This window comes from Trichosurus vulpecula, chromosome 3, assembly GCF_011100635.1.
Source record: "Trichosurus vulpecula isolate mTriVul1 chromosome 3, mTriVul1.pri, whole genome shotgun sequence".
NCBI lineage: Eukaryota > Metazoa > Chordata > Mammalia > Diprotodontia > Phalangeridae > Trichosurus > Trichosurus vulpecula.
The window spans coordinates 132,408,109-132,426,755 of NC_050575.1; the positions used below are offsets into that span (position 1 = coordinate 132,408,109).

Sequence of the window (18,647 nt, forward strand, 5' to 3'; positions counted from 1 at the left end):
AGGTTTTAAGTGGCAGAGCTGGGATTAGAACCCAGTTCGTCTGACTGGAAATCTAGTTCTTTTCTCACTATACTATGCTGCTGGTCCTGGCTTGGGGAAGAGCTTGGGTGAATGCAGGTATGAGAGGGCAGGTCAAGAATGGGGAAAATTACTAGTCTACTTCAGCTATAATCAAAGGGATATAAGCACATTCATAGGTAGAAGCTTTTGCATTTTGTATCACTGGTGCTTTGCACAATGCCTGGCATGTGGTAGGCGCTTACTAAATTATTATTGATTTATTAGTTGATATTAAATGTCTGAAGGGAAGTAATCAAATGATATCTATTTAACAAATATTTCTGAGTGCATGCATTATGTGGAGTTGGTTTTTGGGAAAGTACAAAATTTAGATCAAATGTGGACCCTGATTTCATGGATCTTAACCAAGGGACAAGACAATACCAATACAGATAACTATAATATATACATGCATTTGAAATTTACAAAGCAAAGTACTTTGGGGAAAGGTTCTAAGGGGGAAGGATGTTCTTCAGGTCAGTGAGTGGGGATCAGGAGATGCTTTGTGGAGGAAGTAGCATTTGAATCAGGTTTTAATGAATGGGCAGGAATTCAGTAAAGAGGGAGAGGGGAAAGATGTGGAGGTTAAAAATATCAGAGAGTATAAAAGGGAGAAAGCAGAATCTTGTTTGGCTAGAGTGTAGAGTAGAAGTGTCACTCAAAGGCCACAAAACTCTCAAGTGTGGCCAGACAATATAAATAACGTTAACTTGTGGTTTTCTAAGTCAATATGCAGCCCACAGGGATCTATTTCTATACAAGTTTGACAGCATTGGTGTAGAGTACAAGAGGTAAATAATATGAGGTAAGGTAGGGGGACAAGAGATAGGGAGGGCATTCTTGAATGTCAGGCAGAGGAGAGTGAACTTTACTCAGTAGGCAATGAGTCACTGAAGATTTTGAATCAGGACTAGTACGACCAGTTCTATACATAAGAAAGATCATTCTGGCACTGGTATGACGAATGCAGAATGACCTAGTAGGCGGTTGTAGCAGCAGACCAAACAAATACTAATAAGGCCCCTGTACCAGGGAAATGTCAATGGGAATAGAAAGGAGGGGATCAATGGGACAGATGTTGCATAATTGGAATCAACAGGACTTGTTAACTGACTGGATGAAAGGGGTAAGGAAAAGATAAAGGCTGAAGGTAGCCCTGAAATCACAAACTTTGAAGACCAGGGAAATGGTGCCGTTAATGGAAATAGCCAAATAAGAAGAACAGTGTGGTTTTATTTATCTTGTCAAACACTTCCCAATTACATTTTAATCTGTTGAAAACTACACGGGGGAGTTCTGCTGACTGCTGAAGGTGAGTTTGGCCCCTCTACTCTACAGTATCCCTGAGAAATGATCTTTCAGTCTCTGAACACTTCCATCATGGGGGAGCTCACTACTTCATGAGGTAGCCCATTTTATGGCACTAAAGCTCTGACTATTAGAAAGTGTTTCCTTACATTGAGCTAATATCTGTCTACCTGTAACTTCTGCCCATTAGTCCTGCTTCTTCTTTCTGAGGCTACATAGCTCTTCCATATGTTGGTCTTTCTGCTGTTCGAAGTCAGGGATCATATTTGCACCCCACATTGTCCTAAATCTTTTCTCCTCGACTCCATAGGCTATATATCATATGGAATAAGTAACTTATTTCAGATTTTCTTCTTCCCATGGCTACTGTAGCCTTAATCACCCTCGCCTATGTAGAGGTATTGCTATGGTTTCCCCATTTCAAAGAGAGGAGTCCACCAGCAGGTACCTCCAACCCACCCTGCCTCCAATGTAAGCATCTGCCTGAGTGTAGTCTTTCATGGCTCCTCTAGCTCTTCCTGGCACTTATAAATGATCCCTTTCAGGAGGATCATGACATCACCAAATGTGGAGCTGGAAGGAATTTGAGGTCACCTGGCCCAACCCCCTCATTTTGTGGAAGAAGAGACTGAATTGATAGCCCAATGGCTTTATAATTGGCAGTCCAGCTGTGTATGGAAATAGATGGTTCTACCAAAACCTGCAGTGAAGCACTATTTGTGGCCCCTCATACCTGCGTAGACATCATGGTCTCTATCCAGGGTGGTGAACTGCTTCCCGTTGTGCCAGGTGAAGGAGTCGCCAGCATTGCCATTATACCGCCCCAGTCTCAACTTGTAATATTCACTTTCTGGCTCCAGGCGGAAGCTTGCGTATTCTGCAAAGACTTTCCGACCAGACCAGTCTTCCATTGTTACAAGCAATTTGTAGTTGGCTTGGTTTGTGAGCCAATAAATGTTCTCTAGACCCAGCCAATACTCTCCATCGATGTTACCGAATCCTTGCTGTAAAGAAAGAGACAGCATTACTGTATGTAGTCAGGGGGACCTGTCATGTCTGGTAAAATGGCTGACCCACTCTTTGGCAGTGCTTGTGAAAAGATACTGAATGCTTTGGACTTATTTCCTCTTCCACAAATTAGTAGATTTCCTGCTTTTGAAGGTAATTCCCTGAAGCTGTCACCATAGGTTAAGTACATACAGGCAGCCTAATGAAGGGTTAGTCAAGAAGACTATGCTCTCCTTTCCCACATAGTCTCTCCCTTCCCTACCTCCCCCCCTCAGCCTTCTTTACTGTTTTAGCTCTCAGAGTGGATGGGGTCCAAAGGAATTATGCAGATTCAGTCTTGGTACTCCCAGGTCTGATAACCCTCTTAGTTATTGTTGTTCAGTTGTTTCAGTTGTGTCCAACTCTTCATGACCCCACTTGGGGTTTTCTTGGTAAAGATACTAGAGTAGTTTGCCATTTCCTTCTCCAGCTCATTTTACAGATGAGGAAACTGAGGCAAACAGGGTTAAGTGACTTGCCTAGGGTCACAGAGCTAATAAGTGTCTGAGGCCAGTTTTGAACTCAATTCTTCCCTACTCCAGACCCTCCAGTTAGTGCCATTGTATCCAACACCTGCCCCTCAGTGGTGATCCTTGGAGCTCTGGGCAGATTCAAATAACTGTAGTTATATAACCAGGAAAAGAGAATTGTTTATTTACTTCCCTCATCTAGGGGAGATCAATAGAGCTGCCCAAAAGTGAAATGAGGAGAAACTGTATGATACAACAACAACAAAAAGCACTGACTCTGGAGTAGGGATGTGCTGATTTAACAACCAGCTCTCCTGGGGTGGGGGAGAGGACATATACATAACACACTTATAAATTTAAGCTGCATTATTATCATCATTCCTCACTTTTTTGAGTTCAGTCAATCAACAAAACAATAAATCAAGTCCTGATTTGTAGCTTTTGCTTATTTTCAAGGTGTAAATGCTCACACTGAAATTTTAACAATCAGCTTTTTATTACAGCTGGCTCTAGTACGTTGCTGACCTGGAATCAGAGAACCTGAGTCTGAATCCTGCTCTTGTATGAACTTTGGGAAAGTTATTTAATCCACCTGGGCTTCTGGTACCTCATCTGTAAAATGAGAGAGTAAACTTTGAGGTCCATTGGAGCTCTAAAGCTATGGTCCTGTTATACTGGCTTAGGATGTAGTGAGTTCCCCTTTGCTGGAGTGTTTTTAAAGGGAATCTGGGTGAAGCCTTTCCAAGGATATTGTACAAGGGATTCCTACCTCGGTAAGAGTTGGATCAAATGACCTCCAAGGTTGTATCTATTCTGAGATCTGTGATCTGTGCAATATATTCAACATGTTCATCCAAGGATAAGGCACACAAAAATAGAAAACAAGATTCCTGCCCTCCAGGACACCACAGTTTAATGTGGAGGCACTGTGGTATGCTGAATAGAACACTGGATCTGGAATCAGGAGGCTCTGGGTTCAAATTCTGCATCAGACCCTCAATAACTGTGTGGTTTTCCCTTATCTTTAAAATGGGGATAATAATAGCACCTACCTTAAAGGATTACCTAGAGGATCAAATGAGATAATGTATATAAAGTCCTTTACACACCATAAACTGCTATATAATTGTTAGTTATTAGGGGAGGTCAGATTTGTTACTAAAAAAATTTGTTTAAATTTGAAATTTTGTGTAGGGCCAGCTTTGAGAATAGTTGGCATTCAATGAAGGAGGGGATCATTGTGGGCTGGAGTTAATAGGGAAAGCTTAATGGAAGAGGTTTTACCTGAGCTGGGATCAGAAGGGGTTTGACTGGGGGAGTAGAACTGTAGGTAAGGGGACAGATATAATGGAAAGCACAGAGAACTTGTGTTCATGGGACGATGAGTAGATAAACCAACTACAGTTAAAAGTTTGAGTTGGGTAATAAGATTAGAGAGGTAATAATGAATGGCATTCTGTTTCTGTAGCACTCTAAGGTTTACAATATACAGGGTACCCCAAAAGTCTTCATGCTGTTTTAAATTATTAAAGCCTCAACATTTAAGCTTAAATTTTAAATTATTTTTGGACTGTAGAAGAGACCTTATTTCACTCAACAGAACTAAACAAAATAGAAAATGCAACAGAGGTTTTGGGAGGGGCAGAGCCAAGATGGCAGCTGGAAAGCAGGGACTAGCATGAGCTCCCTGCCGAGTCCCTCCAAAAACCTATAAAAAATGGCTCTGAACCAATTCTAGAACTGCAGAACCCACAAAAGAGCAGAGGGAAGCAGGGCCCCAGCCCAGAACAGCCCGGATGGTCTCTGGGTGAGGTCTACCCTGCAAGGAGCTGGGAGGGGAGCGGAGTGGAGCAGAGCAGGGCCCAGCATGGGCGGCACAGACCAACCAGACCAGGAGCCAGGAGGAGCGTGCCCTAGCACTCTGAATCAGTGAGCTGCAGCAGTTACCAGACTTCTCAACCCACAAACACCAAAGACAACAGAGAAGGTTAGTGGGAAAAGCTGTGGGAGTGGAAGGGGTTCGGCTTCCAGCCCCGGGGGCAGCGGAGGTGGGGCAGCTACAGGTGCTGTTGCTTCCGGCCCCAGGCTCACCTGGTGGGAGGAATTAAGTGGCGGATCAGAGCAGGAGTGCACAGCCTGCTGAAGATCTAAGCCCAGTCCTGGTTGGGGGTTCTTGGGGAAGGAGGTGTGCTGGGGTGGCAGAGCTGGCGCATCCCCCCAAGCATGGAACATAGAACCCTTTAGCCTACAAGCAGTCATACCCCACTGAAAAACTCAAGGGTCAAGTTAGTTGGTTGGGAATATGGCCAGGCAGTGAAAATGTACCCAGATTCAGTCTCAGACTCTGGAATCCTTCTTTGGTGACAAAGAAGACCAAAACATACAGCCAAAAAGTCAACAAAGTCAAAGAGCCTACAACAAAAGCCTCCAAGAAAAACATGAACTGGTCTCAGGCCATGGAAGAGCTCAAAAAGGATTTGGAAAAGCAAGTTAGAGAAGGAGAGGAAAAATTGGGAAGAGAAATGAGAAGGATGTGAGAAAACCACGAAAAACAAGTCAATGATTTGCTAAAGGAGACCCAAAAAAATTGCTGAAAAATACACTGAAGAAAACAACACCTTAAAAATAGACTAACTCAAATGGCAAAAGAGCTCCAAAAAGCCAATGAGGAGAAGAATGCCTTGAAAGGCAGAATTAGCCAAATGGAAAAGGAGGTCCAAAAGACCACTGAAGAAAATACTACCTTAAAAATTAGATTGGAGCAAGTGGAAGCTAGTGACTTTATGAGAAATCAAGATATTATAAAACAGAACCAAAGGAATGAAAAAATGGAAGACAATGTCAAATATCTCATTGGAAAAAACACTGACCTGGAAAATAGATCCAGGAGAGATAATTTAAAAACTATTGGACTACCTGAAAGCCATGATCAAAAAAAGAGCCTAGATATCATCTTTCAAGAAATTATCAAGGAGAACTGCCCTGATATTCTAGAGCCACAGGGCAAAATAGAAATTGAAAGAATCCATCGATCGCCTCCTCAAATAGATCTCAAAAAGAAATCTCCTAGGAATATTGTCGCCAAATTCCAGAGCTCCCAGATCAAGGAGAAAATACTGCAAGCAGCCAGAAAGAAACAATTTGAGTATTGTGGAAACACAATCAGAATAACCCAAGGTCTAGCAGCTTCTGCATTAAGAGATCGAAGGACTTGAAATATGATATTCCAGAGGTCAATGGAGCTAGGATTAAAACCTAGAATCACCTACCCAGCAAAATTGAGTATCATGCTCCAAGGCAAAATATGGATTTTCAATAAAATAGAGAACTTTCAAGCTTTCTCAGTGAAAAGACCAGAACTGAATAGAAAATTTGACTTTCAAACACAAGAATCAAGAGAAGCATGAAAAGGTAGTCAAGAAAAAGAATTTGCAAGGGACTTACTAAAGTTGAACTGTTTTGTTTACATTCCTACATGGAAAGATGATGTGTATGATTCATGAGACCTCAGTATTAGGGTAGCTGAAGGGAATATTCATATATATATATGTTTATGTATATATATATGTATATGTGAGTGTGTATGTATGTATATATGTATGTGTGTGTGTGTGTGTGTATATATATATATATATATATATATATAGAGAGAGAGAGAGAGAGAGAGAGAGAGAGGAGAGAAAGAGAGAGGGCACAGGGTGAGGTGAAGATGAAGGGAGGATATCTAAAAGAAATAAAATCAAATTAAGGGATGAGAGAGGAATATATTGAGAGAGGGAGATGGGGAGAGATAGAATGGGGTAAATTATCTCACATAAAAGTGGCAAGAAAAAGCAGTTCTGTAGGAAGGGAAGAGAAGTCAGGTGAGGGGGAATGAGTGAATCTTGCTCTCATCAAATTTGGCCTGAAGGGGAAATACCATACATACTCAATTGGGTAACTTACCCCACAGGAAAAAAGGAGGAAGAAGAAGAGAAAAAAAAGGGGGATGATAGAAGGGAGGGAAGATGGGGGTGGAGGTAATCAAAAACAAACACTTTCGAAAGGGGACAGGGTCAAGGGAGAAAATTCAATAAAGGGGGATAGGTTAGGAAGGAGCAAAATATAGTGAGTCTTTCACAACATGAGTATTGTGGAAAGGTTATACATAATGATATACATGTGGCCTATGTTGAATTGCTTGACTTCTTAGGGAGGGTGAATGGGAAGGGAAGAGGGGAGAGAATTTGGAACTCAAAGTTTTAAAAACAGATGTTCAAAAACAAAAAAAAAGTTTTTGCATGCAACTAGAAAATAAGACACACAGGCAATGGGGCGTAGAAATTTATCTTGCCCTACAAGAAAGAAAAGGAAAAGGGGATGGGAGGGGAGTGGGGTGACAGAAGGGAGGGCTGCCTGGGGAACAGGGCAACCAGAATATATGCCATCTTGGAGTGGGGGGGAGGGTAGGAATGGGGAGAAAATTTGTAATTCAAACTCTTGTGAAAATCAATGCTGAAAACTAAATATATTAAATAAAAAAAGAATATCCTCAATGAAGTAATAAAAATTATTAATTTTATTAATTCTCAAAAAAAAGAAAATGCAACAGAAAACACAAACTACAAAGGACTGATGCCCAAGACTAAAAAGCTTAAATTTATTTAAATTTAAATGTTTAAGCTTTAATAGCTTAAAACAGCACTAAGACTTTTGGGACTTTTTTATTTTCCCTTCAACAACCTCGTGCAATAGATACCATCAAGATTCTTGTCCCCATTTCACAGATGGAGTAAGTGAGATTGAGAATGGGGAAGTGACTTGCTCACAGCCCTGCACCTTACAATTGTAGGAGCCAATATAGGAATACAGCTCTTTTTAGTCCAAGATTAGTGCTCTTCTGCTTGTAGGACATTGATAGGTGGGAAGAAAACTTTTGGCTTAGTTAAGATGGGGTGTGTAAGCAGGGCTTGGGATCATAGATGCAGATGGAGGGGTGATTTTTCTTGCCTAGGGAAATCCCTTTATTTGCCCTCTGGATCCCATCCACTCCATACTTCCTAAAATTGTCCCCATTGCCATCCTCCCAGTTACTGAGGTCTCCAGCTTCAGTGTCATCTCTGATTCTTCACTTTCACTCACCCTATGTAGTTAGTCTGTTGCCAAATACTGTCATTTATACCTCCCCGACATCTGTGTTCTCTTCTCCCTACCCATGTAGCCACAGCCCTAGGGCAGAGATTCATCACCTCTTGCCTGTACTGTTGTGATAGACTTTTGACTCTTTCCTCTGCCTCAAGTCTCTTTCCACAACAATTTATCCTCTACTCAGCTGCCAAGATAATTTTTTTTAAAGTGTAGGTCTGGTTATGTAATCTTCCCAGCTCAAACAGCTTCAGTGGCTCCCTATTACATCAAGAATCAAATATAAACTTCTCTTGGGCATTTTAAACTCCTCTTGCATAGTCTCTTCCTATGGCCTTCTTATGCTTCCCACTCTCCCTGCACTTTACGATTCAGCTTTGTTGGCCTATTGGCAGGTCCTCAGACACCACATTCCATCTCCCATCCCCATGCTTTTGCCCTGGCTGTGTCCCATGCCTGGAATGCTCTGTATCCTCACTTCTGCCTCCTGGTTTCTCTGGATTCCTTCAATACTCAGCTCAAATGCTACCTTCTACAGGAGGCCTTTCTGAGTTTCCCCAATTACTAATGGCTTCCCCTTTGAAATTACCCTCTCTCTGTTCCCTATCTGTCTTGTGTATACCCAGCTATTTACATGTTGTCTTCTTCTATTTGGATGTGAGCTCCTTGTGGAGAGGAAAGAGGGAGGAGAGAGACTGTTTTTGCCTCTTTCTGTATCTCTCCCCTGTGCCTAGTTCAGAGCGTGGCAGATAGTAAATATTTAAATGCTTATTGACTACTGGCTAACTCCTATCTCTAGAGCAGGAAGGGACCTCTGACAACATCTAAGTCCAACATCTTTATTTTATGGATAAGAAAACTGAGGCCCAGAGAGGGTAAGTGACTTGTCCAAAGTCACTCAGTTGGTGTGAGGAGTGGGAGTTGAATCTGCCAGGAGTTGTGTCAGGAGGAGAGAGATTAGCACTGAGGTGGTTATGGTAGCAATCTAGAGACCAAGGTGGTAGCAGGAAGGAGCTAGAAGAAGGGACAGATACAAGATAGGATGTTTTGATGGAAAATTTGACAGGACTCTAAGGAGGTGTGGTGTGGTTTTGGGAGCACTGGATTTGTCATCAAATGAGATCAAGAGCTGGCTCTGCTACTTACTAGTCATGTGACCATAGGAAAGTCCTTTTAATTCTGTGGGCCTCAGTTTCTTCCTCTATAAAATGAGGGGATTAAACTAGATGATCTCCAAGGTCCTCTTTAAGTTAAAATTCTGTGATTTTGGTTTTTCTCCTGGGCAACTGGAAGGAAGGTACTTACTAACAGAGATGACAGGCATCATAGTATAGTGGATGGGGCACTGGAGTCAGGAAGATATGGATTCAAATCCCATCTTTAGAATACTTCCTGCCTCAGTTTATCATCTACAGAGTGGAGGGGTTGAACTTGAGAGCCTCTAAAGTCCCCCTGGCTCTAACTATAATCCTATGATTCTGTGAGATAGGGAATTTGAGAGGGAAGCTGCTTTGGGGGAAAGGAGGACTAGTGTGGTTTCAGATATGCTGAGTTTGAGATGATGGCAAGAAATCTGTAGGAGGAGGAAATAAGAGCAGGGGGCCAATGACTAAGCCCTGGGGGATGCCTAGAGTTGGATGGAAAGAAGAGGAGCCAGCAAAGAAAAAAGAGAACTGTCAAAGAGGTTGAAAGAGAACTCATCCAGTATACTAAAGGGAAGCCAAGGGAAGAGGGAATTTCAAGCAGGAGGGTATGGTCAACTGCCAAATCCTGGAAAGAGATTGAGAAGAAAGAGAGTAGCATGACCATCGGATTTGGCAAGGATCATTGCCAACCTTCAAGAAAGCAATTTCTGGAAGCCAGAATGAAGGGAATTAATAAGGGACAGAGTGGGATGCTTTGGAGGCAATAGGAATATGCACGGGTTTGAGAACTTTGGTGATGGAAAGAAAAAAAAATAGGATGGTGGCTCAGAGGTGGGGGAAAGGAAGCTGCATGATTAAATCAAAGTTGTTATTTCGTTCAAGATGGGGAGACCTCTGAGCTGATATGCTGTGTTATAGCAAAGAAATACTATGTTACAGCAATCATGACAATAGAATATAATCATCTATAATCAGTCCCTGAGTTATTTTCCAGTAAGAAGGGAAGAAGATGAGGGAAGAAGTATTTAAGGTGAATCTGTGATGGTAGATGAAAGAGAGGAGAGAAGCCTCCAGCTTGTAGAAACTTCAGTCAGAAACTTCAGCAGTTTCTGACTAACCTGGTATGTGAAGGAGCAGCCTGGAAATCTCAGTAATTAGAGTAGATGCCGTTGGTCTAGTAAAAGTATGGGCTTTTCTAGTAGAAGCAACTCTTTGAGTCTTCACCTAGACCTTAGAATGGAGGACTTTCATATACTCAGGGAAGGAATAAGAGGTTCCAACACCTATGGTTGGATGTGAAACTATTTTCTAGGGCTAGAACTCAGAGATGGAAATACAGGTATTTCACATACACAGGGCTTAGAGCAAGGATTTTTGCCCTGCTCAGGGCTGACAAAAGGGGTATTTCCCATGCTCTGGGTTGGTAGTAAGGATATTTTTCCATACCTGGGGATAGAAAGGAGGTTATGTTTCACAACAGGGATGGAAATAAAGATTTTTTCCCGTATATGGGGATGGAATCAAGGGTATTTTCCATGCCCAAGATTGGGGTGAGAGTATTTCCACACCTAGGGCTAGGAGTGAAAATTTTTCTCACATCCAGTATTGGGGGTAAAGGTATTTCCTACAAACCAGAAATAAATTCCAATTTCACCACATGAGACTTGTAAGGACAAAGATTGAGTGACTCTGGGCTTCTATTAGAGATTTAAGAGGCTCACAAGAATAAGATAGTTCCTAGTGGAAGGTGTTTTTAGAGACAGTATTATCATGAACCTCCTCATTAGATTTATATCTTAGCTCCTTTGTCATTCTTGACCTTCATGCTGAAAATATCTTTGCAGGTAACATTTAACAAAGCAAGTTTTTTTTCTGAACAGATATTATCCTTCTTTCAATGAGAAGTTTTTCCTTCAAAATCAGTAGAGTTCAAGGGGTTTTTGTCAAGTTAACAAGTCAAAAGCATTTATGAAGCACTTACTATGTGTCAGACACTATACAAAGTGCTAAGGATATAAGGAAAGGAAGAAATAATCCCTATTCCCAAGGAGCTTACCTTATAATGGAGAAAGATATGTAAATGACTAGGTATATACAAGTTATATCCAGGTTAAATGGAAGGTAAGTTTAGAGGGAAGGAGCTAATTAGTGCATGTGTTTGGGGAAGAGAATAGAGCAGGCTTCTTGAATCAGGTGGGATTTGAGCTGAGTCTTGAAGGGAGTCAGGGAGGCCAGGAGGCAAAAACAATCAGAGAGAGTGAGCATTCCAGGTATAGAGGACAGACAATGAAAAGATACAGTCAGAAGATGCAGTGTCATGGGGAGGAAATTGTAATAAAACTGGAAAAGTACAAAGGGACCAAGTTATGAAGGACTTTTTGATTTCATATTTGATCCTGGGAGTGATAGGGAGCCCCTGCAGTTTGTTAAGTGAGACAAAAAAGATGAATGTCCCTGGCTCTTACCTTATAAGTCTCCCAATTCCGGAAAAAGTTGACAGATCCATCAAGTCGTCTCTGTATAACAGTCCAGCCACCAGGGTCATGTCTCTGGTCACACCAAACCTGCATAAGTCGATTAGTATTTTCAGGCTTCACAAGATAGATGGAACTGGTGTCATGGCCATCCTCCAGTGCCTGAAGACAGTCTCTCCATGGGCCTGTATGAGTAAAAACATGCTGGTCTATCATAGAGTAACCAAGGATGATCATAAATGTCACTACCTGTGACTACCTGTCTAATCTCCAGCCCCAACAGAAACTCTCTCTGGAGCTATCCTGCTTTGTGCTGAACTACAAAAGAGGCCAGGGTGTGTAGCTTCAGAGAAACCAGGTATTTTTATCCCACCTAGAACAATACCTCTAGACTCAACCACCTGAAAAATGCCTTAAGTCACTTGAGTTAATCTTACCCTGGAACTCCTACCATGATCAAACTGTCTTGATTGTTCAGTGAATGAGTATAAACTCAACCAGCTTACTATATCTATCTGGCCCCAGACCACCAGAAGAGAACATGCTTTCCATTTCATACCACCATCCACCTTGCCACCACAAATGTACCCTCCTCTTTGCTATTCACCTTCTGTTCTGGTCTTGAAAATCAAATCAATACTACCATATTAATATTGTTCCTGAAAAGGGTATGTCATTTGACTACCCTATGGCTCAACCTACCATCCTTGTGATTGTCCAGACCCTCCCTTCCTTAAGTATCCCTCCCATACATGTGTTATTTCCCCCACCTCATCTCTCCCCATAGAATGCAGGTACTTGAATGCATCTTGAGGGTAGGTACTATCTCATTTTTATATCTGTATCCCTAGTGCTTAGCACAGTGCCTGGCACTTAATAAGTCCTTAATAAATGCTTTTTCATTCATTTTTCAATCATTAGTTTTTCTACCTTTCATAGCACACACAGCCATTGTCCTAAAGAAACACTTTATAAACCTTAAAGAACTCTATAAATATATGTTGTTCTTACTATTACTATTCCTAGTAAAACTCTCTCTGGAAGGGAACTTCCTTTGGCTTTAGCCTTATTTCATACCCCCAAGTTCCTCATCTGTTTACTTATTTGGCACTTCACATGGCATGTACTTTAATGCACTCTGCTCATTCATTGGCTGACTCTGGCTGCCTTCCCAGGCTCCTGATGGAACTGGAGACATGGCAATGAGGCTGCTGTTTCCTCACAAAATGTCAGCAGACAGTATTGATTTTTCTGTCCCATGATCCCAATTCTTATTTGCTGTCCTCCTCATAATAAATTCTAAGAAATGGGTGGTAGAAGCCATCTTAAACATGTTACTGGCAGAGAAGAATCTTCCTGTTCTGTGTCCATGGTGGGAGGGAACCCAGGGAGATCCTCCATAGAGAATGGAAGTCAGTGGGTGAGGGTATGGCATAAGTTTAAAGTGTGAATGTGGGATGACTCCACTGCCATTGTATGGCACTAAAGATGGGCGAAACTGAGCATTGCAGGTATATCTGATAGAATATGTCAGTGAAAATGTCAAAAAACTATGGAGAAAACTATTTTAAAAGCCCTCCCAAATTAAAAAAACCCAAATCATCCCCATCCAATTAGTTTTGTATTAGATTTTTTTTAATGAAAAGATTTGTGGTTTTCTCCCCAGCATATAAATTATTATAAAGATGATCTCAGTTTGTCCAAAAAACAAGTTTATTATTTTTGTTTGCCCAGTTCACTTCAGTAAGCACCTACTATGTGCCAGGTGTTGTATAAAGACAAAAATAAAGCCAACTCTGCTCTCTTCCTTATGATGTCATTTTTTTCACTCAGTCCCTCATGTTCTCCACCTGGTAGTTATTTTTGACTCTTCTTTTTCCCACCTTTCTCCTATCTAATCTGTCTCTAAGCTATATTAATTCTATCTCTATAATATCTCCTATATCTATCCCCTTCTCTCAGCTCCCACTGCTAACACCCCGAACTGTAACTAGGGTCAGGCAACTAGACCTTCCCCATGTGCCAGCATGAAAGGGGTTGAGCACTTTCTTCTGATGGCCGTCCAGAGTCCACCAGCTCTGAGCTTTGTGGTTCACTGGATCCACACCCCTGTAGGGACTGATGGTAAGAAAGTAGGGCAGAGTGAGGTCACAAGTTGACAGAAGACAGGGAAGATGGAGTGGCAACAGGCTGCCCCCCTCTCTAGTCACAACTGCATAGATATTCACACACTACTGCTTCCCATTCATTTCTTCTCCCCTAGTTGCTTTCTTCATGTGCCACCCCCTTCTCCTCCTAACCAATCCTGATTGTTCTCTGCCCTAATATATCTCTACCCCCAACCCACAAATCTTGCTGTTACTCAGGTACAGGTTATCATTACTAAATACCTGAGGTATTTTAATAGGGTCTTAAAATATCTGCTTCTATTCTCTAGTCCTATTCCAATTCATTCTGCTACAATAATCTTCCTTATAAGTCTGATAATCCTTCTCCTTAGCTCAAAAACCTCAGCGACTCTTTAGTCACTACTGAGTAAAGTTTAGACTTCCTTGCTTACACATTCAAGCCCCTCCACAATCTGATGACTCTCCCCATCCTCTCTAGCCTTATCTCATGTTGTTCCTTGCTAAGCCCCGTGGACTACCCTCTGATCCCCAGACATTCCCCGTGTGTTTCTACCTTCCTATCTTTGCTCACATTATTCCCTAGGCATGGAATGTCCACCCTCCCCTCCTTTCCATGTTGAATTCCTGTTCATCTTTTAAAGTACAACTTAGAAGACACCTCCTTTAGAGAGCCCTTCCTAAGCATTACCCCCACAAATAATAATAGCTCCCATTTATAGAGTACACTAACGCTGAAATGGTGCTGCAACCTTTCCATTGGAACTCACCTAACACTCACATAGCACTTTCTTTTGTAATCCTATGATGTATTTGGGTATTAGGGAAGGGAAGAAAATAAACATTTATACAAAACCTACTAAGAATTGTCAATGTTGATGTCTTATTCTCTACCACTAAACTTGTTCCTTGTGCATAAAGACTATGTCTTATCTAAACTTCATCTCTCCCAGTGCCTAGCCCAGTGCTGTTGAATTCTTTGATTCTGACTAATAATATGTTTCCAGTTCATGACAGCCAACAAAAGATATCATGATCTGTTAGGTTACATTAAAAGAAATTGAGTGTCTGGTACAGGGAACATGATTCTGCTCATACAAGACCTTATCTGGAGTGTTACATTTGGTTTGAGTTCCATATTTTATGAAGGACATTGACAAACTAAAGCATATTTTGAAAAAAGCAACCAAGATGGGGAGCAAAACTGAAAACCTGTCCTGTGACAACTGGAGGAACTGGCATCTAAGTGGTACAGTGACGAGAGTGCTGGACCTGACTCAGGAAGACTTGAGTTAAAATCTAGCTTCAGACACTTACTAGCCCTGGGCAAGTCACTTAACCTCTGTCTGCCTCATTTTCCCCATCTGTAAAGTGGGTCTATTAATAGCACCTACTTCCCTGGGCTGTTCTGAAGAGAAAATGACATAATATTTATTCATAAAGTGCTTTGAAAACCTTAATGCTTTATAAATACTAGTTGTTGTTATGTTTAGCCTGGAGGAAAGAAAATTTAGGGAAGGAATGGTAATTATATTTTAGTATCTGGAAGGCCATTACATAGAAGACAAACTAGACATGATCTGGTTGGCTCCCAAGGTCAGAACTCGGAGCAATGGATGGAAGCTGCAGCAAGACAGCTACTAGTTTGATATAAGACAAAGATTCCTAATAGCACCAGCTGCCCCAAGTGCAGTGGGCTGCCCCAGAAGATTCTAAGCTCTTATCTCCAGAGGTCTTCAGGCCAAGAATGGATGGGCCACTTGTTAGGGATGCTCTGGAGGGGATTCCTGCTTTGAGGCATATGAAACTAGATGACTGGGAGTTTCTGTGATTCTGTGAAGAAGCACCATTTTTTTAAAGAAAGGATTTAACATATTTGAAGTGGCTGGAATATTTGCCATGCAATTTCTGCCAGGCAGAATACTAGATTAGTAAGATGTGTTCGCTTTGAAAGGGTATTAATTGCACTGAGGTTCAGTGGAGTTTTTAAGACCATGAAAAAATATTGAAATAATTTTTAAAAACTACAATAAATTTTTGTTAATGAAGCAGAATTTGAAATGTGCAGTAGGCAAACCTTTTCCTTTGGAAAACTCCAAACAGCCCCGCCAGCGCTGACTTTGGCTTGCCTTCTAGAGGGTAATTTAGAACTGAGCCCTTTGCCAACAATAACACTGGCATACAGAATGATAATGGAAGGAGAAGCCTAAGCCGACAGCCCAGACATTGGCTTTTTCACACGGATATTTGAAGGCTGGCTATATTAAGACTATATTTAGACTTTGTGGACAACTTATGGTATAACCTGACCCAAGTGAAAGGAAGTATACCCACCATTACTAGGTGGGACATAAGCTTGACTCTGAATATAATTGAACCTTCCCTGCCATTATGGGGGCTTTGAATGCAGACACTTGGTTATATTTTCCAGCCACAGGCTGGGGTAAAATATCTTTGTATAGTGGGGTTTATTAAAGGTGAGCCTAGTCAGTTAACAGCTTAGTTGAGTTCCCGTGTGCAATTCTGAAAGTACCCTTAATCATTCGTATCCCCTTCATCTTCCTTAATTAATATTAATTATTTTTTTAATTTGTGGAATAAAATAAACGTTTTCATATCATATAATAAAAAGATGATTGCACATGAAACTGCACATCTGCTAAGCACAATTTGCTGTTTCTTTCAAATATACAACAAAATTATTAGGCATATTTTGTTTTTTTCCTTCCCTCTTCCCCACCCCCCAATCCTAGCTATGGCTGTTATTAGACCCAAATAAGTATATACATATACATATATATATATATATACATATATGTAAAATTATTCTTATCAGTGCTTTCTCTGGATGCAGATAGTATCTTTCTTCATATGTCTTTTTTATAGTTATTTTAGGACTTTTAGAGGGGTGGGTAAAATAAGGAATTAATATTAATTAAATGTTTGTAGTTCACAAGGCTTTTTGGCTGGACACCAGGAGAGATACAAAGGTTTTATAAGATGCATTTCTTGCCCTCATGGAGGTTATAGTTCAGAAAGGAGATTTTTAAAAATTGATATACTTTGGCTACAAGGACATACAGCTTATACTCAATACTCGAATGGATCTGTGATTTCTTCAGTAAAGGTACTCTCTCCTCTCTGTTCTGCTCCACCCAGCCATACAACTCTTGCTCATGATCTCCTATAAGTTTGCCAAAGAAGATCTACCCAGCGTACTAAAGGTCTTCCTCTCTTGTCCCAACCTAATGAGGGCACCACCAATCCAGCTTACCAGCTATCCATTATTTCTCATTGTTCCCACAAAACCAACCCATCCTCTTTTTCATTCATGCAGCCCATTGTATAATATATTACAAATCTATAGATATTTTATAATGTGGCATACAAAATTATATAATTGAATTAGACTTATCTAAACAAGTTACTCATAAGTACTCATAAGGAGAGGAGAGGAGAGGAGAAGAGAGGGTGTCTAGGGACACTCATCCGGACCGTTCGACATGAAAACCAGTGCGGAGTGGGAGGAAAAGAAATGGGCATGGGGAAATTGAAAATGGAGCTCTATGCCCCACCTCTGACATGTACTGGTTGTGAGACTTGGGCAGGTCGTCTAACCTCTCAGTGCCCCAAAGCTGCTCTCCAGAATCTAATTTGAACAGTTTCATATCTACGTTGGTAGAATAAGTTCCTCCCAACAAGTTTCCTACATAAATAAAATCATTGATCTGGTTGGTTTTGTTTGTTTGTTTTGCTTTGGATTGTTTTATTTTTTTTTTTTAAGAATAAGTCAAGGAAAAAACAAAGTAATGTATGAGCTCCAAAGGGGAGAGGTCATTTCTAGCTAGTGGTTAGGGAGGGATCAGAGAAGGCTTCCTGGAGGATGTGATATTTTAGCTGGACTTAAATAAGGATAGGCAAGAATTCAGTCTTCATAAAATAAAAACCCAATTAAACTCCTCAGTTTCATCTTTCTAAAAGGGGCGAGTGAGGGAATCTGTTTGCTCACTGTTCGTCAGATGACTTCACCTCTCCAGGCCTTAGTCTCTTAGTCTGTAAATGGAATGAGTTGGACCACATAACTGAAATGGCTCACATGCATTTACTGTTTAAGGGTCACACAAACACTTTCTTCAGAATAACTCAGTTTCATTATCTGGAAAATGAAAGTGTGGAACTAGATGGTTTCCAGCTCTAAATCTGTGATCCCAGGAACTTGGGGAGGTACAAGCAGTGATGAGGAAATTAAAGCTGAGAGGCCAATTAAGTGTCAGAAACTGCTGTGAAATTCATATCTCCTAACTCCATATCTGTAATTATTTCCCTCCGACAACACTGTTCTTGAGATCCTGTTACTAACATAATATAAATCTGTTTTTCTTAACTCAAATCCCTAATTCCTGTGATGACAGATTTGGTAGGAAGAGTCTCTGAGTCTTACTGTCCCCTTCTAGACTTCCTTATATGTGATTTTGGAGGAAAAAAACTCTTTAGACAAGAGTCCATGGGAATTGGACAGAGGTCTCCAGGGGGCATATCCTTAGTGTTCTAGGAAGCTCCACATGTAGAAATAGTGTTTGGGGTTTCTGGAGCAAAAGTTTTACCTTCTTTTGGGTCATGAACTCCTTTGGCAGTCTGGTGGTCTATAGACTTCTTAGAATAATGCTTTTAAATAATTGTAGGAAATACTGAATTTCGGTAAGAAGTTAGTAAAAAATAAAGACTATTTTTCACATTCGAGTTAACAGACCCTCTGAAATCTAACTTCAGACCCCAAGTTAAGATCCCCTAGTCTAGAACACGGGTGGGGAACCTGTGGCCTTGAAGCCATATGTGGCCTTCTAGGTCCTTGGGTGCAGCCTTTTGACTTAGTTTGTTTTACAGAACAAATCT

General features: G+C 41.0%; 2 protein-coding genes across 3 annotated transcripts in view; one reads left to right on the top strand and one right to left on the bottom strand.

Moving 5' to 3' along the window:
* Positions 1–18,647, top strand: part of RALGPS1 (Ral GEF with PH domain and SH3 binding motif 1) — a 573,263-nt gene that overhangs the window by 259,232 nt on the left and 295,384 nt on the right. The gene's annotated exons all lie outside the window — the stretch shown is intronic.
* The window catches only part of ANGPTL2 (angiopoietin like 2), a 64,302-nt gene that overhangs the window by 2,589 nt on the left and 43,066 nt on the right, over positions 1–18,647 (bottom strand). For both annotated transcript variants that reach the window (XM_036750308.1, XM_036750309.1), the window contains exons 3-4: positions 11,620–11,813; positions 2,102–2,372 (exon numbers count right to left, since the gene is read on the bottom strand). In XM_036750308.1, the coding sequence (XP_036606203.1) occupies positions 2,102–2,372; positions 11,620–11,813 (465 nt within the window). The remainder of the gene's footprint in view (positions 1–2,101; positions 2,373–11,619; positions 11,814–18,647) is intronic.